Consider the following 26192-nt stretch of genomic DNA (forward strand, 5'->3'; position numbering starts at 1 on the left):
TTCTGTTCTGTCTTTCCCTTCCCGCTCTTTACATGTCATTACCTCCACCCGTTGCCATGGTGTTTAATTGCCAGCGGGGCAGGGAGCGTCTTTCCTCTGCGGCGACGAGCTGTGTCCTGAGCAGGAAGTGGGTCTATTCCGCTCCTCTCTACGCAGGAAGTGCGGTGTTTCCTGTAGCTTGTTCCGAAACATGGTGGTGCAGGCTAGAGGTGCGTTCTGTCAAGTGTGTGTGTGTGTGTGTGTATGTGTTGTGCTGCCACAGAGCACCACAGCAGCTGTGTGGTTTCCTGCTGGTTATGAATTTGTTTATCCATCATCTTTATGTATCAGAGATCTTGTTGCTGTGATGTTGTCATTGGGATGTTTTGGTAACACCTTTTGAATGTCCCTCTGCTTCCTGGAAAGTTGCCAGTTATTTTCCCGCCAAAATCAGAGAGTAAGTCAGGGCAAATGGATGCACATATGATGAGTTGGTTGAGGCACATATGATGGTTGGTTGAACCACTGCTCGTTACTTTATGTAATACTAATACTTTATACTTAAACTTATGTTGAAAGGCATATATTCACAGACTGTAGTTCATACTTTATACTTTTTTCGTCTCATTCTTATTTTTTTCCTCGCCTCCTCCTTTTCTCTGTCATCACATACACTTACAGGCATGCATACTGTTTTTCTAGCGCCCTTTTTGTGTCTCTCTTTAATATCTTTTTCTCTGTTTCTCCCTCAATCTCTCGCTCTTTCTCTGTACTCTCCTCTTGTCTCTCTCCCTTCCTCTGGTTCTCCACTTAGCAGCCCCCTGACGGCTCTTTAATATAAACCTGCTGACTAAGCGGAAGATTCCACGCTTTTCGGCTCTGTCCACCTCGCTCTCTCGTCTTTCTCACATTCTGTTTCCCCTTCTCTGTCTGTGGCCTCTCCCTTGCCTATTTCTCTCTCTCTCTCTCTCTCTCTCTCTCTCTCTCTCTCTCTCTCTCTCTCTCTCTCTCTCTCTCTCTCTCTCTCTCTCTTTCTGTAAGTAGTTGTTCTCCAGTCACACATTCTCCATTAAAATGAGTGTCTCCATGCACTCTCTGGCCACCCATTAGTACTTCAAGCACACCCACAGCTTCTAGTCTGCAGCAGGATGTGGACCCTGTTCATAAATGCAGTTGTATATAGGACTGCTGGTTTATGGCAAAAATCATAGTCTTTATTATTTTGGTCAATATTGAGATCACAATTACTTAATACGATAACTCATTTCCCCTAGGACTTTTTTCAGCAGCAGTTCGGTTGTGTACACGACTGCACGGATATGTGCCTGTGACGCTGGACTTTTTACTTTGTTATTAGTAGTGTTATCATCAATCAAACATTCTGTTTTTTAAGATTATAACTATAGATTTATTTATATTTAGTTTCCTTTACTTTTAATAGTAAATAGATAGACTAACACACACAGACAAGTGTTATTTAAAATCATCTTTGTTCATTTATGTACTGAGTACTATGTACTGAGAGGTTTTTCACATTCAGTTGAGAAGATAAATACTGTATGATGAATTGGGCCTACACAGATTAATAGTGCACTGCCACTTTAAAAACATCTGCTGTTTTAGGTAATGTTTTCATGTGAGGATGTGACAAACGTGATAGTGGAAAGTCCATCTTTTTTCATCAACCCAAATCAAGTTGTTCCAAGTGTTTATTTAAGGACCGCAATACATGGTAAATAAACTTGTCAACATTTCATACTAACTACGTTGACGGATGTTTCGCCATTAATAATGAACCATGGGAAACTTCAGCAGTGCTGCCTCTAACTGAGCGCTAATTGAGCTGTTGAATGCATACAGGGGAAACACTGCTAATTGACTCATCACTCATCGAACTCCTTGAAACCAAAGTGTTTCCAAACAAATTAACTGGTTTCACCTTTCTTGCTGACCAAAAGCTCTCTTTCCATCATCTTGGCCCAGGCTAAACTAAACATACCACAGCCTGTCTGAGAGCGTGTTTAGGATTTTAGGGAGGGGCGAAAAAGCATCTCTGTAAAGGAAAGGGCTGCACTGGATTTATAACGCATGACAAAACGAGAGCATCATTGTGAAAGGGAATGCGGCACAATAATCCTTTTATCTCGATTATCTTTTCATAATCGTTGGAGGCCAGTATCATAATTGAAAATTAAATTCAAATAATCTCTCAGCCAGATACTAGTTGTGTGTGTCTGTGCCCTGCCGTGTCCTGTCCTATGTGTGTGGAGTGGCTGGACCAGCTCTCCGAGGTTGCTGGAGCGTGGCACTTGACATCACAGCGACAGCAGCAGTGGTATTGTGTAATAAGCAGCGCAGGCTAAGTGCTATTGATTATCGGGCCGGGTAGATTTACAGCCGCTTGTTGGAACCGCTGTGATTGGTTGATTGATCGCTCCTGCATCTCTCCTGATGTTGCCTCAGCCGACAAGTCAGTTGACATTGAGACTGACCTTATGAGCATATACACACACACACACACAAACACACACACATACACACACATACACAAAGGTTAACCTGCATGAAGAGAAATGATAAACTCTGAGACGCTGCTGTAAGCGGATAGAGATTCTAATGATCATGCTACATAAATGACATGCTCCACCACACACACACACACACACACACACACACAGACACACACAGAAACTCTGCTACCCTTATTTGTAAATCCCACACTCCCTTTCATTTCATCCCTATTTCTTTCTCACTCACACACTCACAAAAACACACACACACACACACACACATCCTCTCTCCCTGTCATGTCATGTTTATGTTAGATAGTTCCTATCAGAGGAGGGCTTTACGGTGTCCTGCTGGTGGGGGTCTGACACAGGGTCTGGGATTATCAGGCAGGCGGCCGGATTGAGAGGAGAGGAGGGGAGAGGAGGGGAGTGGAGGAAGAGAAGAGGGGAAAGAGAGGTGCAGCGCTGCTGTCTAAGAGGCTTGGGAGTTGGGACCAGTCAATCGGCTTCACATCTTGTCGCTCCCACGCGCCACTCTGACACATAAATACCTGCAGACCCACGTGCAGTCATGCACTGTGTCTGCTTTATGAGTCAGTTAAAATGAATATATCAGCTGTCTTCTTCACACCAGCCGTATTTTGTTTCATTTATATCTTGTCATATGTTTCATTAAAAGAGGGCTTTCAGAATCATTTAAACAGTGCTTTTTGGTGTGTGGGCGGATGCTGAAGTACTAAACGACACCATTCAGCTTGAGCTAGCCTGATTTGTGTCATGTTATCACAAGGCATTGCACATCACTCTAAATGGAAACTTAAATTTTATTAATAGGAGTTTTAGCCTGTAGTCTGCCCTGTAGTCATCAGTAAACGATTGAAATGAGCCCACTGTTGCTATCCTACCGTCAGTCAGTCTCTAACAACCCAGGGAGCCAGGAGACCCACGACTCCGAATCTCACCATTACTGCTTGGCTCCTCTCCTCAAATGTGTGTTTATTTGTCATTCTCTAACGTTTAAAGTAATAAATGAGGATTATGAGTTCTAATCAAATCCTTGCTGAAGAGTAAACAAATGAAGAAATCATGCAGATTAAGTAGAGATAGGTTTTTCCCATTGGTAACAGGTGCCTGCTTAGCATCCAAATTGAGTAAACAAAACTTGCTGGAGTCTCTTAAATACCAGTTTGCCAGTTTCTTGCGCTTTTTTTTGTTATGGTATTCGACCAGTATTTTGTGTGTCATCAAAAAAACAATGTGAACGAGAGAGCGAGAGGCAAATAAAACAGAGTGTAGGAAAGAGAACTTTCAGGAAGGTGCAGAGAGAAGAAAAGAGGAGAGGCCGATGGAGCGAGGAATAGAGAGACTAGAGAGTGTGTCCAGTGTAAGACTAATTGTTTCCATATGCACCACAACCCTGGGTTTGTAATTCTGGAGCTCCGTTTTGGGAGTCTAAAAATAAACCAGCTCTCTCTTCGTACTGCCTTCTATAGAGCAGAGCAGCCGTGCTTTCACCCCACATAGAAGCAGACTATAGCCTGGATCTGCGCCACATCTTGGCTCTCCATGCAGGTTTTCACCCTGTGCAAACCTGCTCATTTGGGGGCCCTGTAAGGTGTTTTCTCTGAGTGGCTAATGAAAATAGGTAGAGGAGTAATCCATGTTATACACACAATCCTTTCCCAATCTCCCATGCATGGAGCAGTTTCAGGAGAGGCAGACAGAAGAGGTGCTGAAGTACAAATGGTGTCCTGGTCATGAATCCACCACAGTAGAATTATGGATTCAACTCAAGTGTTGTGGCCTTATTTCTATTTACCACAAAAGAGGGGTAGTGACAAAGAAACAGACAGACAGACAAAGAGACAGACTTCTTAACCACAGAGGGTATTTACAGCTATCCACGCAGTTTCTCATGTGGTTTTGTGCCCTCAGATGAAGGTAAATTGTAATATAGACGTTGCTCATTAATCATTCATCAACACGTACGTAAGTCAGGACCATACATTTCAGTAGACGATCGGTGAGGGTAATTAGAACAAGAACTGTGTGCACTGGTTCTCTCTCTGCCTCTCTCTCTCTTGTTCCTGTCGTTTATTTCAATTTCTGACACCTACAGCCATATAGTAGTTATCTACCTCAGCGGCACACACCTGTGTTCTTATGATTTGGCTCTTCTCTCGTCTGTTCTGAGGCCAATGTTGCACTGCACATCTTCTCTGCTAGCGACCAATCGCCATAAAGTGGGGGCAGAGGCGGGGGTTTGCGGTCTAAAGGAGCTCTCTTTCACCCCTCATCGGTAACAGAGAGAGTGGGATGACCCATGGGATGTCAAAGGTCAGAGGTTAACTGGAGTCAGCCTCAGGCATTGTGCAGTGATCGGAGGGCAGTGAACAGAGGTGGAAGTGATGAGGTAATTACCGACTGAGCTGTCCATCACCAGGGGGAACCCTACCAGTCACACAACTGTTGATGAACATGTATGGTGTGTGTTTTTTGTGTGTGCCTGCCTTTCAGTCTGTTTGTGTGTGTGTTGGACGGTATTCCTCTCCTTCATATTGTGTGCACACACTCACACTTAAGTATAAAGTGTGTGTGTGTTTTTGAGAGAGAGATAGAGATACAGGGTTTGTGTGTCATCTGTGCAATCAGTGTGTCACCATGGCTTCATTCTGCACTGGTCACACCATGACCATGACTGGGGGATCCCAATCAGAGAATCTCTGTAATGAAACTGTGCTGACGGATTGGAGAGGTAACTCACTTCTTTCTTTCTCGCTGTCCTTCACTCACCTCCCCTCCTCTCACTCATTCTCCATTTTCACCTTGCCCCCCTCTTTACTGTCAGACAGACAGACAGTTTCCTGCATTTCATTGCTGTCCACACACTCAGCCAGCTGCAGAGCTGTTCTTGAAGAACATCATGTGAAATATTTGTAACCTCATATGGTTCCTCAAAAAACTCCCCGAAGTGGTTTGAGGTGATGGGGTGGGGTGATAGCAATGCAACAGTTATTTATGCCTATATGGTCATGTTGCAAGGAAGTAGTTTACAAACGGTAAATAAACTCTTAATCTGTACTTTGAGGCTGTGTGTCAGTCAACAAAATGAAGTTTTAGTAATTAACGAACACCAATGCCTCATTAGGGCTCAATTAGACTGTCATTTTAATTAAACTGAGGTCTGGAAGTTGCGACACTGAGAAATGTACAAGTGTACTTGCTTCTCCCTCACAAGAATTTTGCGCTAGCTTGGTTAACACCACCCACTCTTTTTTTCAATTATTAATTATTTATCTATGTCCTGCACAGACTATAAAAAAAAAAATAGTTCAGTTCACGAGCACATCCTTCATGTACACTGCTAGACTTGCTGCCCTTCATGATGTGCAACATGTCATCACCAGCACAGCCTGTGTTCCGCTGTAGCCATAGTGACATTGTGACTAAATGAGGGCACTCACTCCAGAGGCTGGCTGAAAGTATTCCGTGACCCAAAAAAAGCGGGAGCTGCAAAACCGGCGTATAATGAGGCCTGGGTCCCATCCTCCCCCAGCTCGTAGAGATCCCCCAGTGTGGCTTCAGCGCTCCAGAGACACGGGAGAGAAAGGGGGGAGAAAGCTCTGAAAATGTCATACTGCACGCCCACAAAGAGATGCATCCCTTGCACTAGCTGCTGCCAGCACTGATGAACCCATCACTGTCAGTGTCCGTGTCTGAAGCACAGGCTAATGAAGGCTAATGTTTTCCTTTAGAGAATGTCGCAGAAAGGAATAGTGCATGCATGTTTTACCTCACCCACTCCACCAGTGTGACTGTCAAAAAAGCTTTCGCAAACCTTCCAGATTTCTTTCTTCTCTTGAAGGTGCCTGCTGTGCGTAGCGGCCTGTGGAAGCCTTTGTCACTTGAGTGTGTGCAGGACAGGCTCTCAACTCTTGACCCTGTCGCTGTCGCTGTAACAACAATGCTCTTAAGATGGCAGGAAGTGTGTTATCTCTCATACTCGCCAGTGTGTTTGCGAAAGGAAATGTTTGGGGCTAGGTGGAGCCAAGTGCCTCCATTTAGAGAGCCTCCAAATGAGTCGGATGACAGGCTTTTCCTTTTTTTTTCAAGTGGGGGCTTTGGAGAGGACGGTTTCCCGAGGGAGTCTGTGAGAACAAGCTCATAGGCTGAAAACTGGCTCCATGAGACACAAAATGGCGTCAGGTTGATGTATATCTAGCCAATATTTAATATTTTTTTTGTGGTGTGATGGATACAAATCTCTCATCAAGATAAATGCATGACATCCTTCAGGTCCTTTTATTAAGATGCCAGGCTACGAGATTGGAAGCCCTATTTTAAACATGTCTGTTTTCTACTGAATGACTAGTCACATTAGGAGGGCAAAGGGCTAACTGAGCCCATTAGTAGATACATCAGCATGTCTTAAATTTGTGCACACAGCTCAATAATTCATAGATAATTATGAGTGTGTAGTTATCATTTGACTGGCACAACAAAGCAAACCTTTCACCTACCCAGCAGGAGCTCTCTTTGCCATATATTTGAGTCAATTTTTCCTTGATACTTGGTCAGAAATGTTACATTATTTGTGGTAAAACCTTGGTTTATCCTTCTAATCATCTTCTGGTATGAAATGTAGCCTTCCAGTCCAAGCAGCATTGCAGCTGATCACGCTAATAAACCTGTAAGTGGGAAATGCTTCATGTAGTAGCAACCTGATCATACTTGCCCCTTTACCATTCAAACGGACTCCTGTGTGTGTGTGTGTGTGTAGGGTGATTGAGGACAGTGTGTGTTGGAGTAGAAGAGGAGATGCCATTGCAGAGTTTAAGGGAAGTGGTGACAGGCTGTAACTGGGATGAACAGTAGTCTTAGGATGGTGTCTGTTGAAAGGACTCAATCATTAGGGCTTTTGTTTCACTGTTTGTGTGTGTGTGTGTGTGTGTGTGTGTGTGTGTGTGTGTGTGTGTGAGCGAGAGAGAGAGAGTAATGTCCTTTCACCGTCACATCAGAGCCAGCGTGTCTCAGGAGGCTGTATGACTCAAGCAGCGTTCGGGGAAGATTTGTCAAGTAGGTCGCAGTGGGGGGTTGGTGTGTGTGTGTGTGTGTGTGTGTGTGTGTGTGTGTGTGTGTGTGTGGTTGGGCTTCTACAACCCCCCTACACATAGCTCAGGTGGCCCAGTTGTACAGTTAGTCACTCCCAGGACACCTTAATTCCTGCGCCAGGTTCCCTCTTTCAGCTGTGTGTGTGTGTGTTTGTGTGTGTGTGTGTTTGTCATCAGACAATTTGTGTGATTTTGGGACTCTGAGACTCCAGGGTTCCTCCCTAGCCCAAGGCTGTGACTGTCTGTGAAGCAGGATTTCACATCATCATGGTAGAGTTGCTCACATTCAGCCAAGTCCATGGCGTTCACTCTTTCTTTTTCTGTCTCCCTCACTTTTTTAATTACCCCCTCAACTGTAGGTCTTTTGTCTTTCGGCTTTTGCTTGCAAAATCCTTAACAAAGACTTTGACAAAGTGAGGATCTATAGTAATATAGTTAGGAGGGAGACTGAATTGATGGAGGGTGAAATTGCCTGACCAGCCTGAGTGATCTATTTGTTTGCTGAAACACCCATCTGTAGCTTCAGTTTTACTATTTACTATTACTATACTATATAGTATATACTATATTTATCATGGCCCTATCATTATCTCTTTTCTTTTCAGGTGTGTGTGTGTGAGAGAGAAGGCCATTGTTATGCCTATATGTAGACTGGCATAATGGGGTGAAGGTAGGGCAGGTTGGCACTATTGTGAAACAGTGCCTTTGTGTTCATATTCAGGTGAGGTTATCAAGGCTGTGGCGTGAGCAGGTGTGTGTGTGTGTGTGAGAGTGTGTCTGTGTGAGAGTGTGTGTTCAGTGAGCAGGTGGTGCCATGGAGGAAGCTTTGTACTGTGATCCCTCCCCCAGCAGGTGTGTGCTTGTTTTTTCCGTGCACACACACACACATATTAAGGGCTCCAAGCACAACACATTCCTGCCAGGGTCACCCTTTGAAGATCAGAGGGAAAAGTGATACTGAAAAAGAGAAGGAAAGAAAAAATGAGTGACTCATCGGGAAACAAGTGACCGCACACACACACACACACACACACACACACACACACACACACACACACACACACACACACACACGCATACATGCCAGGCTCCTCCAGCTTGGCATAACTTCACTCACCTGTTCCTTCTCCTTCAGGGTCAAGAGTGTTCCATCTCATACTGACATATTGCAGGCTCTTAGCCAATCAGAGCTCAGTGCTGACCTGAGGCCCTTTGCGATGTGACAAGCTCGTTAGTGTGATTGGTTGAGTTTGTTTACTGCTTTTAATCACCCCGCCTTCTCCCTCTGGCTGTGGTTCCCATCCATCCATAATAGCCCTCCTGCAAATCACCAGCTTAGCGACAAGCCATGAGTAAGGAGGACCAGGTCCACCTGATCGCCTCTGTCTGCTGATGCCCACACTCACATACACACACCACACACACACACACACAGGTTGAGATTGTATTTCATGATTTATGAGCACAATATGTATTTAGTTCTCATATGATTTTTATTTAATTACCATCTTATTTTGTGTTACAGTAGTACTGGCAGATTAGGTTCTCATGAGGTTCTAGCTCAGTTCCTTTCTCGCTCACCTTCTCTGAACCTTTCTCTCTCTCTCTCTCTCTCTTTCTCTCTCTCTCTCTCTCTCTCTCTCTCTCTCTCTCTCTCTCTCTCTCTCTCTCTCTCTCTCTCTCTCTCTCCTCCCCCTCCCTCCTCGGTGGGCTGTTCTCTGCCAAGTTGGCCTCTCTCCTGCATGCAGCTGCAATCCTAGTGCTTTTTCAGGTTTCCTGACTGTCTCCACTCACAGGGGTTATCTGAGGCACTGCAGTCTAGTAGTAGAGATGGTACAAGGCGCTGCATCCCAGACCCTCAGTTTAATGCAGACACACATGAAGACACTCCCTTACAATCTTCAGTGAAGTGGCAGATGGCACTAGCTTAAGACATAGGGGAAGCATAAGCAATTCCATTATTCAGACACACACACACACACACACACATACACACACACACATACACATAAACACACTCACACTCACACACACAAGCTGACTATCTTGTTGAATATGAATGAGTGGTTGGCTGAAGTTGAGGGTCCTTGGGACTGCAGCAGAATTGATGGGTCAGCAATGCGCTCCGGCCAGAGTCAGGTTCAAAAAGCATCTATCTTTCCTGCCGTTAGGCCATCCATCTGGAGTTACTAAGCAGCAGGATTCACAAGTCCAGAGGCTGAACTGACCAGTGCATTCAGGTGGTTAGGAGGTTCCGTGAAATGATGATGTGGCAGGGTATGCAACACTGAACCTAGAACCACCTAAATGGTCATGTCTAGGTTCTGGACGATTCTGAACTCTCTAGTGACCTCTAGAACGCAAAACCAGGCGGAGGCTTTCTTTGAAACAGACCTGGCGCTGATCTGATGAAGATGCCCTGTAGCCAGATGCTATGTAGGCCGTCTCTCACCCATGGGGCAACATCTGCCCTCTGTCTGCATTCAAGCAGGATCTCTCTCTCACACTCTCTCTCTCTCGCTCTTTCTTTCTTTTTCTCTGTCTGTTTCTCTGTTTGTGTGCATTAGTGGGATCACACTGTATATTTTGTCTGGGAGAGTAGGCTTTAGTATTAAGTATGTGGACTGATATGTCATTTTGTTGTACCTAGGATGGGGGAAAACATCTTGGATGCAGATGGCTCTAGTCTTATGTGTGTGGGAATGTTTTTTATTTAATAGTTTGTATGTGTGTGTGCATGTGTGTGTAACAGTTCACGGTCTGATGAGATTCTCAGTCTTCATCTGAGACAGTAATGGAGACCCAGTCATGGGAGACTGCAGCTTTCAAACAAACCTGACCAGGATCACACATCGTCTTAGCCCTGGCTGTACTCTACTGTGTGTGTGTGTGTGTGTGTGTGTGTGTGTGTGTGTGTGTGTGTGTGTGTGTGTGTGTGTGTGTGTGTGTGTGCGTGTGCGTGTGCGTGTGCGTGTGCGTGTGCGTGTGCGTGTGCGTGTGCGTGTGCGTGTGCGTGTGCGTGTGCGTGTGCGTGTGCGTGTGCGTGTGCGTGTGCGTGTGTGTGTCTTTGTGTTAGCAGTACTTTTTAAGAGCATGCAGGCAGGATGTGATGCTCTTTGGTCTCCTACTTAAGGGTCTACACATTACGGATATGCAGACCCACCTCACATGCTTGTCGCTATACCAAAGCAAAACATTAAAGGGATAGTTCGGTTTTTAAGACATGAAGTTGTATGGCATCTACATCACCAGTGTAATGCAATCCACGCTGACTTACCTCTGACAGCGTCCTGTGAGCAGAGTTCTCGTCCAGTTTTGGTCAAACCGAAAGTAGTCCGGCAGGTTTCTAGACCCAGGAAAATAAAACGTTTCTCTTCCCAAAACATTATGTGTTCAAAAGAGTGATATATTTGCATCCCAAAACCGTTGTAGTGGAAAAAGTCACACCTCGTTATCACTTGGCCCTATTTTCAATACGCTCGATAATGCAATCTCACAGCCAGAGTCTACCTCTTTGATTCGCGAAAGTTGATTCGCGAAAGTTTGATTCACCAAAGTTGCCTGAGAGAAACGTCCATCACAGGAAAAGGATGCTTTATGTCAATTTTATCAAATGTTGTCACAGTTTTCATCGTTTTCCTGTGATAGACTCTGGCTGTGAGATTGCATTATCGAGCGTATTGAAAATAGGGCCAAGTGATAACGAGGTGTGACTTTTTCCACTACAACGGTTTTGGGATGCAAATATATCACTCTTTTGAACACATAATGTTTTGGGAAGAGAAACGTTTTATTTTCCTGGGTCTAGAAACCTGCCGGACTACTTTCGGTTTGACCAAAACTGGACGAGAACTCTGCTCACAGGACGCTGTCGGAGGTAAGTCAGCGTGGATTGCATTACACTGGTGATGTAGATGCCATACAACTTCATGGGTTAAAAACCGAACTATCCCTTTAAAGCAATTAACCAGTATTGTCCATAATAGGTAAAATCCTTTGGTTGAGTGCACAGATGGGGCAGATCGGTCAGAACATATACTTTCTGAACCTGCTCCTACCTACGGTGGACACAAAATGGTCTGGGATCTGGATATATCCAGCCATCAACTTAAAGATCTGCCATTGCTTTGCGATTGCATCTTTATCTGTGCTCATGTATTTTCCTATTTATCTACACTAGGGTGTGTGTGCACATCAGTATGTGTGTGTGTGTGTTGAGGCTGTGTTAGGCTCTGCCTGCAGCCCGGCATGCTGCTTCATCAGGCTGCTGTGGGCTCAAGGGCTGTCACCTTGGTTCTGCGTTTAGCATTCAGCCCAGGCTCCGGCGCTGCAGCGTGGCTCGGTGCCCAGCCAGCCCTGCCTACCTCCCTGCTCCCACTCCTCCCTCTCGCCCCTCCCCAGCGCCATCAGGCCGCATTGACTATCAGTTGAGCTCTGATTGCCTATTGATTCCCTGTCGGAGCGTGTTTAAACCAGCATCCCAAAGCACAGCGGGGGTGTGGCGGCGTACTTGCATGTGTGAAGAGAGTTGGTTCTGCTGATGGTGGCAGAAGCAGTTGCTCCTCAGTCAGTAACGCAGTTTTGTTGATACTCTTCTTGTGTTCTCTAAGTATCTCTCCCACTTGATTCTCTTTCTCTGCTCACTGTGAGTTGGATTAAAAATAGCCTCTCTCTCTCTCTCTCTCTCTCTCTCTCCACTGTCCCCTGAGTCACTCTCTGTCATTCTCTTTCTCTCTCTTTCTCTGTCAATATATTTTATTTCTTTCTCTATTTTCAGTGACTATTTGTGTCTCTTCTCTATTTTTTTCTCTCTCTCTTACTCTCTATTTCTTTTTTTCTCTCCCTTACCATCTTCCTCTCCCCTTCTCTTTGGAAAGGAAAATTGCTAAAAAAAAAAGAACTCTGCTTCTCTGTTCCATTTCAACTCACCTGCATTGCACACCCCTGCTGAAAAATCATCCTCTCCTCCTCCTCCTCCTCCTCCTCCTCCTCCTCCTGTGTTTCAGCATCACGTTTCTCTGTCACATCGCCGGTGCCCTGCAGCACCTCCATCCCCAGTGCTTCACACACCGAATCCGTCACTCAGAGGCCTCAGACACTCCAGCCACCTGGCCCAGACGCCTATAGATCACGCCGCTATATTACTTAGAAATGCAGTGGCGGTACTGCACCGTCATACCAATGAATCGATCGCTCTCCTATCAGTTTTTTTCCCCATCCCCTGCCTCTGCTGGTGTAACAGAGCTATGAGGCACAAGGGGCCCTTTTCTTTCTAATGAATATGTTCAAAGCTAAAAGTGTTTGGCTGGGGCCGTGACCTGTGGAGATTAGATGGGAACCTTTCAGCAGCAGCCATATCACAGCTTAACAGAGGACCGGGGGACTACCAGCTCACTTATGAATTATTTAACACTGACAAAACATTTCAATCCATAGGAATAAAAGGCCACATGGGCCTTTAGAGGAATAGCAGTTTTTTTTTTGTCATGAAAATGCACTGCACTGTGAACTTTAAATAGTTGCTCTGCCTTAGGAACGTGTATTAGTCGGTTGTTGTGGGGACTATGGTGAGACGCAGTGCAGAGGTTTTAGAGCTCCAGCGAGCTCCATGCGAGCGGGGAGGCTGAACTGACCCCCGGAGGGGATGGGAGAGGGCCAGCACAGACCATGTTATAAAAGGCTTTTGATTTGTTGGCAAACATGTCTGACTGTGTTAGGCGTGCACATTTGATCCGGTTTGGCATGTGGTGGTGGATTCAAATACTTGTGGGTGTAGGTGGGGTTTGTTTGAGTGGGCGTGTGTCTGTTGCTTTTGTGTTTTATGTTTTGCTTCGTTTGTCACCTCCTATAAGATATGCAGGCATGATCAAATGCAATTGCGGTAGTTGGACATGGAACTACATTTTAAGTTGAATTCTTGTCTTGAAATGTATGTATGGCCAACTAGCCTAAGTTCTCATCTATTGTGTGTATGCGTGCCTGTGCCTGCACACATACATGTGCAGGGGCTGCGTGTGCATGCACACATACATTTGCAGGGGCTGTGTGTGTATGTTTGTCGGTGTTTAGTCTGTGGCTATGGGAACTGTGTTCAGCAGACGCAGCTGTGTAACAATGAGTTTTATTAAACAGGTTATAAATAACAGGTGTGTGTGTGTGTGTGTGTGTGCGCCCGCCCACATTTGTTTGTGTACAACCCAGTGCAAATGTTTCATTTAATGTAATTACGTGTGCATCATGTAGAGAGAGAGAGACTGATTTTAAAGGGGTGTGTAAGAAGAGAGTGTGCGCCAGAGATCCTCTGTAAATGAGTATTTGTGTGTGCATTTGTTTTAATGTGGATTTAATGTATGTCTATATGTGTGTCCTGTGTTTGCATGTCTTCCAGCCCATGTGTGTAAGGATGTGTGTGGTTGCTGTCAAGGCTGAAAGAACTCCATGGCTATACTTTCTGTTCTGGCCTTCTGGCCTGGCCGTCTTCTCTCTTTGCATGATGTTGACAGTGCCTACAGTGATGGCAAACACGTTCTGTCAGGCAGGCTTTTTGCTGCTCCTTCCCTGAAGCTCTCATATCCTCAGTGAGGACCAAGAGCTGAGGACTGAGAGTCTACAAGGGCGTGTGTATGTGCGTGCCTGTCAGCACGTTTTGCATTGTAAGAGTGTGTACAATAATGGTATTTACTTTCCTAGCTAAGCATTGAAAGCGTAGCACACACGCACACACACACACACAAGCACACACCTACACACACGCACACATCCTCATACTAGCACAAGCACAAAATCACATCCACACAGAGAAGTAAATTCATCTCTGCAGCGCCATCATTATGGTGTATATAAACTACAGGCAAACATAGCTTGTTAAAGAGGCTTGTTATAGCTGTAGCTGCACAGGGTATAATTGCACGGTGTTAATGTGTGTGTGCTCAGGATCTCATAATGTTGTGGTGAGCTAGCTGCTGTTAAAGTTTTAATGATGCCTGGTGTCATCATTTTAGCTGAAGCCTAATGATGAGGTGTGTATGTGAGAGAGTGTGTGTGTGTGTGTGTGATAAGAATTAAGAATGCTTTGTGCAACATCTCACACACATGCACAAACACATACAGACACACACACACTTACGCCTCCACACACACACTTCTTTTTCTCACTCATACATGAGCTTTCACTCTCTCACTTCCTCTTTCTCTTTTTTTGTCTGTCTGTCTGTCTGTTTTCGCTATTATTCCATAGATACACACACAAATATTTAGTCTATCCCCCTTTGACACACATATTGTTTTTTTTTTCCATTGGCACTTTTGGCCGTGCCAAGCTAGTTTGCATTTCCATTACAAGTTCAATGGTAGCAAACTGCGCGGCACTGAGCCCATGGTGGACCCTCTCCTGCCCGCGATGGGTCTGCCTTAAACTGCATCGCATGACGTTGAAAATACCGTAAGATGTTTTGTGATGGCTCAGTCATTGAATTCAGTATTATGTCACTGTGACAAGTGGTATAAACTCGATAAATTCTGTAGTTAAATAACATTGAACTGGCAAGCTAGCCCACATAGTATTAGAAACAGCTTACATTTAAGGTTAAGAGGGATTCTGGCATAGAAATAATGGAATGCATTTTAACCAAGCATCCTCCATTTTCTTGGACTGAAGAGAAGGTACTAGCTTGGAAACTAAACAGGTTAGCTTTGTTTTAGACTAACCAATACATACATGAATATCTGTATGGCAGGTAGGGTATAAGCAGAGGAATCTAAACGATACACTTAGCAGTGATCTTTGCCTCCATTTTGTAGATAATCTGTGTATGTCTGGATACCCACACGTGAGTAGACCCTGATATATGGATATGCAGGATGTGCTTAGTGGCTGAGGCCGAATGATGGGCTAAGCTTAGTGAGGTGAGCCGAGTGACGCTATTCATATGGAAAAACTCCACTATACATGCACACTCAAATCCATTCAAGCTTCCTCTCTTCTGTCGCTTTGCCTTGTCTCACACACACACACACACACACACTCACACACCTCTGCTCTAGCTCCTAGAATGAGCAGAATCAGCAGCCGTCACAGTCCAACTTCCTCTCCACGGGGTCTGAGCCATGACTCACCTTGGCGTGAAAGTGTCTGTCCTTGGAACCACCGACACCCCTCACTGCACCCCAAACCTTTAATGGAAGTCCCCCACACACACACACACACACACACACACACACACACATCCACTTCTCAGATATTCCCTACACCCTGAGGTCCCCCAGCTGTGAGGGGGGGTTGGGCAAGCCCAGTCTGATGTCTTCAGCCATTCCGTGCCACAGATCGTTTAACATTTCATTATGGCAGCGGAGCGAAACCCCTGTGTCAAGATGACTTCTGTATTATTTAGCGCAGATAGGCGTCTTTGTGTTGGGCCGCCTCCGTCGCAGTCGCAAGAAATGGATTCCATGAACGTTGTGTGTGTGTGTGTGTGTGTGTGTGTGTGTATGTGAGATCGATAGAAGGACTGCACCGTTCTTTAATGAATGATTCATTTCTCCCTTTCCCTGTCTTTTCCAGTGGTGAGTTCCCTCCGCGTGTTTGTTTCCTCTCCTCCTCGTCTCTCTCTGGTGCACAGCCTCAAAGGCTCCGATTTGAAAATATCACAGCGGGCGGGCTGGCTTTCTTTATTCTTTACCAAGAGTCGTCTGTCTGCCTCCGTACGCTTCTGAGGCGCTCGTAGTAAACTGTATACGGCATATGTAGACACGTAGAAGCACTTCATTGGTGCAGACTGGCAGATTTGCCTGAAACAGTCATGGTTTTCTCTGTCTTAAATAGTAACACTGACTGTCATGTGGTGTTCTGATTTTATTCCTTATGAATGCTTTACAGATTGTTGTTTTTTTGTTATTTTTTAGCTGTTTATTTTTGTTGTTGTTTGTCTTGTTTCCCTGCTTAGTGTGAAGCGGCCGGCGGGGGTGAGCGGCATCCTGAACCGTCTTGGGGGGAAGAAGCAGAAGATGAGCACACTGGAGAAGTCGCGCCTGGACTGGGACACCTTCAAGGACGAGGAGGGCATCAGCGATGAGCTGGCCATCCACAACCGCGGCAAAGAGGGGTGAGTGAGTCAGTCAGTCAAAAGGAAGATGACAGGGTGGTCACCCAGTCTGCGCAGCTTCTGATTTGCATGAAGGGTTTGACCTTTCTGCGAGACCAGCGTTTCCATTTCATTCCATTCATCAGCTGCTGAGAAGGTTGGGAGGTCTGCCTTTTGGTGAGGGCAATGTTTTTGCCTTCATCAGCCGATTGACTTGACTTAGAAACTGCCAATCAGAGTGACTTGAGGTAGACTAATTGGCTCTTCTAAAGCGGTAGTTACAGCAGAAAGTACACGTGTCTTTGAGTGAAGGCATTATCTGCCCTCCATCAAAAATGTTGTTAGGAAATGCATAGCTGATTATTATGATGAACAGAGCTATAAACACCATTGTCCATGTACACAGCAAAGAACTGGCCAATCAGCCATTGTCACAAGACAATAGCTGAACCCAGGAGAGTCAGGGAAGATTGACTTCCCATCAACAACTGGGGCATGTGCCTTAGGGGATGCATTCCGCATTGCATGCAAATATGGCATTTATCCATTTGAATGAGGCGCTCATCCAAAGCCTCTCAACATGAGTCTGAGCTGTACACGTCATAAACAGCATGTAGGGTAAAGTGTCATCCTACAATGCCACAATGTTCACAGGCTGTTATTGAGGTGTGTCGAATCTCGTTCCACAGCGGCTGCACGCGTTGTTTGTGCTTCAGTTCCATCTGCGTTCTCTCTGGTAGTGGCTCATGTGTGTAATCCAGACTCAAGTGGACCTGCGCCAGATCAGGGCTCTGTCCGTCCCCTCCAATTCTAAATGGAGAAAGTATCAGAACTTGGGGTTGGTGGGTTTCAGAGCCTCTAGAACGCGAGAATACGCAGACACACAGACACACACAGACACACACAGACACACACAGACACACACAGACACACACAGACACACACAGACACACACAGACACACACAGACACACACAGACACACACAGACACACACACACTACACACTGAAAACAACTCTACATCTCTACTGGATCTCTGTGTGGGCACCTGTTCTGTTCCTCTCTTTCACCTACACAAGCACGCACACACACACACACACACACACATAAGAATGTGCACATGCATACACTGACAGAAAAGGGGATTTGATATATGACCCACCCTTTTCCTTCAGCCTACGCACACATAAACACGTGCACACAAACTCCCTCTCCTACACACATACAGATGCACGTATGTGTGCACATCCACACGCCCACCAAAAAGGGATTAGATACAGTATATGACCCAAAGTTATGTACTGCGTGCACGTGCAAAAGCACCACCCGCACACATATTGGTTGTGCATGAAGTGTCATGACTCTCTTCTGCAATCGGAGTTGCTCTGTGTCGATTTTGGTGCAAAGACAAAGATAACATTTTGAATTCATATTTCACTCTACTTGTCTATTTCAGTCAAACCCTGATTCACCTACACTGTGTCTGCCAAACACACTCACACATACACACATACATACACACATACACACACACACACACACAAAATCGTGTGAAGTGTTGCTAAGTCCGTTTTCCTGTCTGCTGAGTCACAGAGACTGAGCAGCATTGAAGTGGGGTTTCCGCTCCCTGTATCGTGGTGTATCTACTCTCTCACTCACTCTTTCTCTCTATCACTTTCTCTTTCACTCACTTCTTCTCCCCCCTCTTTCTCTTTCTTGTTCTGTCTCTTCTTCTTGGTCTTGCACTCTTTCAATTTTGCTCTGACTCTCACTCTGTGACACTCTCTTATTCTCTTCTGTCTTCGGTCTCTCTCTCTCTCTTATGCTTTCTGTCTGCCATTGCTTCCCTCTTTCATGCTGTTTTCTCTCTCTCTGCTTCTGTTTCAATTTCCCATGCTTTCTTTCGCGTTCTCATATCCCCCCCCCCCCCATTTTTCCCTCCCCTCTTGTGCTGTCAGCTAGCCTCCGCAGTGGCATTCTTCTCAGCTGAAGGTTGGCGCAGAAGCGCATGAATTATTGAACACCGATCTCAGGCCTGACTAATGATCAGACTGGACCAGGACACACAGCCCCCCACCCCCAACCCCACCCCCGAACCACCAGCTTCCCAATTCCCCATCATCCTTTGTGCCAGCCGTGACGGAGAATGGATGGAGCCGGAGTGGGGCGAAGGCAAACTCACTTTAAAACAGATTACCTCCGGCCACAGTTGGCTGTGTGGGGAAGGGAACGCTGGAGGCCAGAGAGGAGACAAGCAGGGCGGATATGCGTGAGTGTGTGTGTGTGTGTGTGTGTGTGTGTGTGTGGGGGGGGGGTGATGTGATGTGCGTGAGAGAGAATTTCTGTGTGGGGGGACAGCTCCTCAAAAAATGTAGCAGATGGCACTTGCCTAAGTTGCAAAGTAATGACTAGTAAAAACTCTAGCCATGTCGCAGACATTAGATGGATACATTCATTAAGTGTTGTTTATTTAAATTCTCTTTTTGCCATCTCCAGAAGAAGCTCCTGTTGGTGCTGAAACAGCTGTGATTTTTTTATTTTTTATGAGCCGCTTGGGAGCCCTAGTCTCCCGTCCTGTCTCATCTCGTGATCCATGGGCTCTGGATCGACCTTCCTGCCATAAGGGAGTGTGGTTTAGGGCAGCGACTGTATGGAGATGGGGCTTGTTTTCCCGCCATTCTATAAGTGTCACAATTCCTGTGGCGCACCCCCCGGGAAGTCGTTTTAAATTACTCTCTAATTGTAGCAAGCTTTCTGCAAGCTGCCATGTTTTCTGAAATGACATGTTTGTCTGATGCAGATTCATGGATCCATAACTCTTATGTGTGTTTTTGTGTCTGTCTGTGAGAGAGCGTGGGTTGGGGTGTGTCTCTATAGCGGGTCTGTCTGTATGCATCTGGGTGATATAGGAGAGACAGCGAATGAGAGTGAATGAGTGTTTGTTTACAGGTTTGCTGTGTGTGTGTTTGTGTGTTTGCGTGCGTGCGTGCGTGTGTGTGTGTGGTGTTTTTGGCTGCACGTGTACACAGCGGTGGTCGTCACACACTTATCTCCCTAGCTTGGGCCCACGGAGAATTTGAGGGTTTTACATAATGCATATGAACAGAGAGCGAGCGAGATACCAGCCTGTACCTCAGACCTGAGAGCACGTGTTTGTATGTGAGGGAGAGAGAGAGTGTGTGTGTGAGAGAGTGTACACACTTACGTGCATGCCATTTGAGTCCTCCTGTGGGCGTTTATGCCAAATATTCTGCAGCCGTTCTCACAACTGTGTAGGCGCCTCTTTGGATCAAGTGATACTATTTTCTTCTTCACTTCACCCCCTTTCACTCTCTCTCACATACACAAACACATACCGACAGAGAGAAGAGGTAGGTGTACCATTATGCTTTACCTAGTTCAAGTTCAAATGCTACATACACACACACACACACACACACACACACACACACACACACACACACACACACACACACACACACACACACACAATGTGCCCTGTGAACAGTGAAGATAGTACCAAATATAGATAGATATTATAATAGATATTACAGCAACACTGGTCTGACGTGAAAAAGGGCTGTTTAATGATAGTGTCGTATATGATGGTTTAAATGATAGTGTTGTATTTGATGATTTAAATGATAGTGTCGTATATGATCATTTAACTGATAGTGTCGTATATGATGATGGCTTTTGAAACCGATTTCCAAAGGGATGCTTGAGCAAGGGAAGTGCCTCTGGTGGGTGATGGAGGTAACGCTGCTGTGGTTTTTGTTGGGGTGTAACCTTACCTTTTACGATCTCCACGCTCCCAGTTTGTCATATGCTACTTGACACGTCTTAGTGATGGGTATCAGACCGCATGGCATGACTTCTTTAAGCCACAACAGAGGGATGATCGAGCCCCATATGATTTATTCACAAACACAGAGCGAGAAGCATGCAAAGCAGGTTTGCCGAACACGTCTGTAGAGCTTGCAGCAGTGAGTTCTAGGGGCACCTGAGGATGGATGGTTGGGGGGGACCAAGCCTCAATGTCATATGTCACAGATATGAATGCCTTTTCCCTTCACACTATTGAGAACCTGCCTTCCCTTGTGTTAAACGGGGTCCTGTTTATTGCCTCCCCTATTTTAATTGTTACCTGGTGGATGAGCTCACCCCCATCACCATCCTCATAATTACCCCTCCAGCCTCTCTTAGGGTGGGAGGCTATCTTCATAGCTACCAGGCACGCCTCCTCCTCCTCCTCCTCATACTCACTGTGCACTGAGCTGGCATTCCCTGAGGCAGTTTGTGATCAGTGATTTGTTGCTCTGCAATCCCAGGGTGCACTTAGGTTGGGTGGGCGAGGGGGAGGGGGAGGGGGGCAGTTTGTGTATTAAATGGGGGTGGGTTTGAATGTTTGTGCCACCACCAATCCCATCTGAGAGGAGTAATACACAATGACATCATCTCCTTCCACTGAGACCAGCCTTGGTTACTTACTTCATTTTAACCCTTCGTGTGCCCCCCAATGTCTCAGACAATGATGTAATGCGGTCCCTGCAGGGCTATTTTTTTTTCCTGTACAGTTAGTGAAAAGGGTGAACAGAGAGACGTCTTCTGCCAGACACTAGTGGGGGAACGAGGGCGCTCCAAATTAAAAACCCCACATGGAAGTGGGGTTTAAAAATAAAGCTGCTCCGACAGGCCAAATTACTGGCTGCCTCTCCTCCTTTCCTCTGCCGCCCCAGATCACCGTCTCTCTGGGAGGGATGTGGTCGGAGGCGGGAGATGGGAGGAGGCCCTGAGGGTGTGGATGGCAGGGCCCAGTGGGGCGGCTCGGTGGGGGTGTGGGGTCTGGGATTTGAGATGCTTCTCTGCCCACTTCCAAACCCATCCCAACGTACACACATGTTCAAGCATTCATACTTTCATGCATTCATACATACATGTCTTTGTTTTTGTCTCTCTTTCTGTCCATCTCTTTCTCTCACTTTCTCACTCACTCAGAGGGACACACACAGATACACACACAGATACACACACACACACAGATGTTCCCTAGAGAAGACTACACCCTTCGGTGGCCAGCAGAGCTGCCAGACACCACTGCTCTCTTGAGCCTCTGAGACATTTATCTTCTCAACTTCAAAATCACACAATTCTGTTGGACAGTTACCAGACATAGGATTGCGGATAGGATAGGTCTTTTAAAGCAGAATAAATTCCATTACTATTCTTGTTAATCATTTCAAAAACCATGTTTTATTTATATAGTTCCTACAAAGAAAGAAAACCAGACAGTTTTTGATGTGGTTTAAAAATGGCCCTCGGAAACCGTTTTAGCACAAAAGCAAAACAAAGCTGAAGGACAACTTTAACCCCCCTTGGATACAAAAAGTTGGCTGGAAATTCAGAGGAAACAGCAGAGCCACTAAAAAGACAGGGAAAAACAGTGGCTTTGAGAAGTAGGACACTTCAAAAGTACTCCAGCCTCAGAAGGATATGCTGGTTACCATTAGGCAGTAGCATCTTTCTCACTTACATAGACGCACACATACATAGTCCCCTAATTTTGTGTGTGTGTGTGTGTGTGTGTTTGTGTGTGTGCCCCCACTGGCTCCTGCGTGTCTCTAGACCATAGGAGTAGCGTGCAGGAGACAGTAGAGGGTCTGGCAGGAAGCTGCAGAATTTTAATGTCATCTGAGACGTTTGTAACAGCATGAGTGCAAATCACCTTCCCCACACACTTAAACAGGAAGCTGTTGCGTAACTGCTCCCCCAAGTCTGTGCCCATGTGAGTGACCATGGATAAGCGCACTTTCTTATCTGTGTGTGATTGTGCCTTCACTTTTTGCACACATACCTTTGCATGCTTGTGCAGTTGTGTAGGGGATTGTTTTTGAGGAGATCGATAGTGTGGAGTCATGGTGAAAGTGCTTTATTAACTTGAATGTCATTGGTTCGGGTTCACCAACGCTGTCAGGACATCCTCATAGCCTTGCATGACTATGCTGTTTAATGTATGCAGGATGCATTCAAATTACCTTTTTTAACATTGCAAGTACTCACTGCCTCCGTCCTACTGCCACAAAGACCTCTCTACTCACCCTAATCATCTGATGCCAGTCCATTTTCTGTTCCGCAAACACAAACGCGGGCCCTTGGGAGGTTGGATCTTTCAGTGCTGCTTCATCTCTTCTTTGGATCCCCCTCCCTCCTCATTCTTTTCTCACCTCAAAATCTCTTCACTCTACAGTATAATGCCTGAAACGCAAAACATTATTACACCCCAATTCAATCTCACTCCCTGTCTCACTGTCCTTATGTATTATTTTTTGAATATTAACCACACTTATATTCTTCCCCGTTAGGTATGTGGAAAGGAAGAACTTTCTGGAAAGAGTGGACCAGCGACAGTTCAAGCTGGAACGAGACGTCCGTCTGACCAACATGAAACGATGACTCAGCGATGAGGACGACATCATCAACAGACTGCACACTATGTGCACACACACAAACACAAACATTACCACTGGCTTCCATTCTGCTTTTTTTTTTAGTTTGTTTGTTTGTTTTGTTTTAGTTTGTTCCAGAATCCACAGGCATCCACTCAATGTCCCTCATTTTACTGCTGGATGTGATCTTTACAGTGACCCTCTTGGTATGAAGACATCTGCCTCTGTTGTTCCTCTGAGTCTCTACATAAGCAAATGCAGCAACCATCTTGCACAGCGGTAACTGTTTGTCCACTAGTCATTACCTGTACTGGATGGATCAACGGACGAACATGAACTCAAACCCAGCAGGAAGGAAAGGACAAAGTGTTCCCGGAGCTCTGATTGGACGGTTATTGAAGTGAGGGAGAGAGGAGAGAGAGTAGGGGTAGTAAAGATGAAGGCGATTTTAAGAGTTTAGATCAGATATTACAAACAATCACAGGATATGTTCTTATTTTTATATGGTTTCACTTTCCAGGCTTTTTTGTTGCTCAGATATCTGCGAGAGAGAGAGCGAGAGAGTGTGTGTTCCAGCCCATTCTGTGTGTGACAGCCCGCTTTGTTTGTGTGTGTGTGTGTGTGTGTGTGTGTGTGTGTGTGTGTGTGTGTGTGTGTGTGTGTGTGTGTGTGTGTGTGTGTGTGTGTGTGTGTGTGTGTCAGCTGTCTGTGTAGCGGAGAAGTGACACAAAAACAATGAATGCGACTTGTGTTATTATTATAGTGTAACGCCATGTCTTGACTGAAGCCCTAAGTTGTACTTAAGTCTTTTTCATGTGTAATAACAGGGTGAATGCTACAGCGCAATCACCTCCCTCTCTGTTTCTCTCTCTCTCTCTCTTCCTTTCTTTCTTTTTCTCAGGAGTTTCTTCCTTTTTTATTCTCAGTACAGGTTCTAGGGAAACAAGCTCAGGCCTTTTGTGTCTGACTTGCACATTTGTGTTCAGTTTTGTTTCAGTTGTCACTAGGATTGTGTAAACAGCATTACCCCATGTGTGACATGGTATTAAACAAAGTTTTACCATCTTTTTTAAATAACAAGCTCTTGTTTTTAATTGCTTTGAACCCCTTTGAACTACTAATTAGGAACACCCCTCCCCCTTATCGAATCCCACCCTTACACACACACACACACACACGCACATTCCTCCAGGGTCTTAGACACACACTGTGCCAACTGCCTCTAAGTATTTCATCAGAACCTTTCTCGCCTTGCCCTTTACACCCCGCTCTCAAACACACACACACACACACACACACTGATAGAGACACACACTCTCACACATTCTTTCCCATTTTCTATGCCAACTGTTCATGTGCTACCCCCTCCAGGGTACCACTCCTGCACCCCAGCCCCCTCTGATGCCCGGCAGTGTGGGGACTTCTGCCATCCCCCCGCACCCCCATCGTGGCAACGAGGTCATAGGTTTCCACTTGTCATGTTTCTTAATCTCACTGCATTTTGATGTCTCAACTCCCTCCTCCCCCCTCTGTTATCTCTCTCTCTCTTTTTGCTCTCTCTCTCTCCCTCACTCTCTCTCTGCTCTTTATCTCCCCATCTCCCGCGTTCTCATTCTTGTTTCGTTCTGCTCCCCCCCCCTGCTATCACCCCATCTCCTCACGTCCTTCCTCCGACTGTATGCCCATCGGACTGTTTTGAAGGCAAGGGTGGTTACTTCGGGTAGATCATCCTTTTAGTTTGAGATAATTGCCTTGTTTACGCGATTTCGGGGTCCTCCCTTGGCTTCCCTTTACACAACATAATGTTTGTGTGGATGGTTTAATTTCAGTCTGAGGCTACCAGTGGCAGCGCGCCTCTGCACATTTTTATCTGTGCTGGCCTGAGGTAATTACAGAGCTCAAACTCAACATACATTCACTGACTACCATTAGTCACACCTCCTCGCCAAGTCAAACACTCCCATCCAGACGGGCATAAAATGCATAAATTGTAGCGTACGCACGCACGCACGCAAACGTGCGCGCACAAACATACATTGGCCCACAAATCGACTTGAGAGCAGACTGTTAGTGAAATACACATGGGTAGGTCAGAGTTCCTTATAGAAGTGTGTGCGCGCTGCATGCCTGAGGAACTGTCTTAATCATAGTCATCACTCTCCACACTGAATCCGCTTTCCAATGTCAGCACCTACAGTAGCGTGAAGAGTTTCCCATGGCTTCCAGTGTAATCTGTGCACTTTTTTACACACACACACACACACACACAAATATAACTCCACATTGCTACACACTTGCTCATCTTTACTCAATCTCTTTCCCTCCAGTGCATACACACCTCAGAGTAACCAGCAGAATGCATTCCCTAAAGGTGGGAGGAGTTATCCTTGTTATTCAGATGTTACACACACACGCACACAACACCTGTTTTCTCCCGCTGAGTGAGTGTGCCACTGTTGGAACCCCAGATAATTCTCTCTTCCTTCTCCTGGTTTTCCATTCCCTCTGTGCTCACCTTGTTAGTCCTGCTGTGCCTTCGCTCTCCCTCTGTATCTCTCTCTCTCTTGCTCTCTCTCCCTTTCCCTCTCTGTCCCTCTCTCCCTTTCTCTAACCCTTGCTCTGTCCCTTCCTCCCTTTTCCCCGCTCTGCTATTCCCATCCTTTCCTTCTCTCCTTCTCTATCCCTCCCTGGCCTCCATCTTAGACTCAGTTGGGTTTCTGCTCGGTAGACATGGACTTCCCCTGCTAGTCTGGCTTACTCTCCCCTACTCGATGAATATCAGAGGTCGGAGCGGTAATGGCATACACTGTGTGAGGAAGGGGCTTTTCTCTGAAAGGAATCTCAATAAGAACAGTATGTTAAGAACATCAGCTGCAACTGGCTTTACTGGTTGAACCCTTTAATGAAAAAGCTAATAATGTAGCAAATCATCTAAAAGAAACACTATGGAGTTTCTGGAGCCACCAGGTAGGGGGGCTACTTTCTGCTGGACTATTCAGTAACTTATTTGCCGTCTTGCTTTGTTTTGTGCTGCACTTGCTTGATGTTTGACTGTGTTAGGAAAGT

The 26192-nt window shown here is 45.8% G+C and overlaps 1 protein-coding gene across 1 annotated transcript in view; it reads left to right on the forward strand.

Moving 5' to 3' along the window:
* cfdp1 (craniofacial development protein 1) overlaps positions 1-23803 on the forward strand; it is a gene marked incomplete at its 5' end in the record, with an annotated part of 30463 nt that extends 6660 nt beyond the window's left edge. Inside the window, 2 exons of the mRNA XM_080841607.1 lie at positions 16543-16701; positions 23043-23803. Of these exons, the coding sequence (XP_080697733.1) occupies positions 16543-16701; positions 23043-23133 (250 nt within the window). The 3' untranslated portion in view covers positions 23134-23803. The remainder of the gene's footprint in view (positions 1-16542; positions 16702-23042) is intronic.
* Between the last annotated feature and the right edge of the window lie 2389 nt (positions 23804-26192).

This window comes from Sprattus sprattus (genome assembly GCF_963457725.1).
Source record: "Sprattus sprattus genome assembly, chromosome: 7".
NCBI classification, from domain to species: domain Eukaryota; kingdom Metazoa; phylum Chordata; class Actinopteri; order Clupeiformes; family Clupeidae; genus Sprattus; species Sprattus sprattus.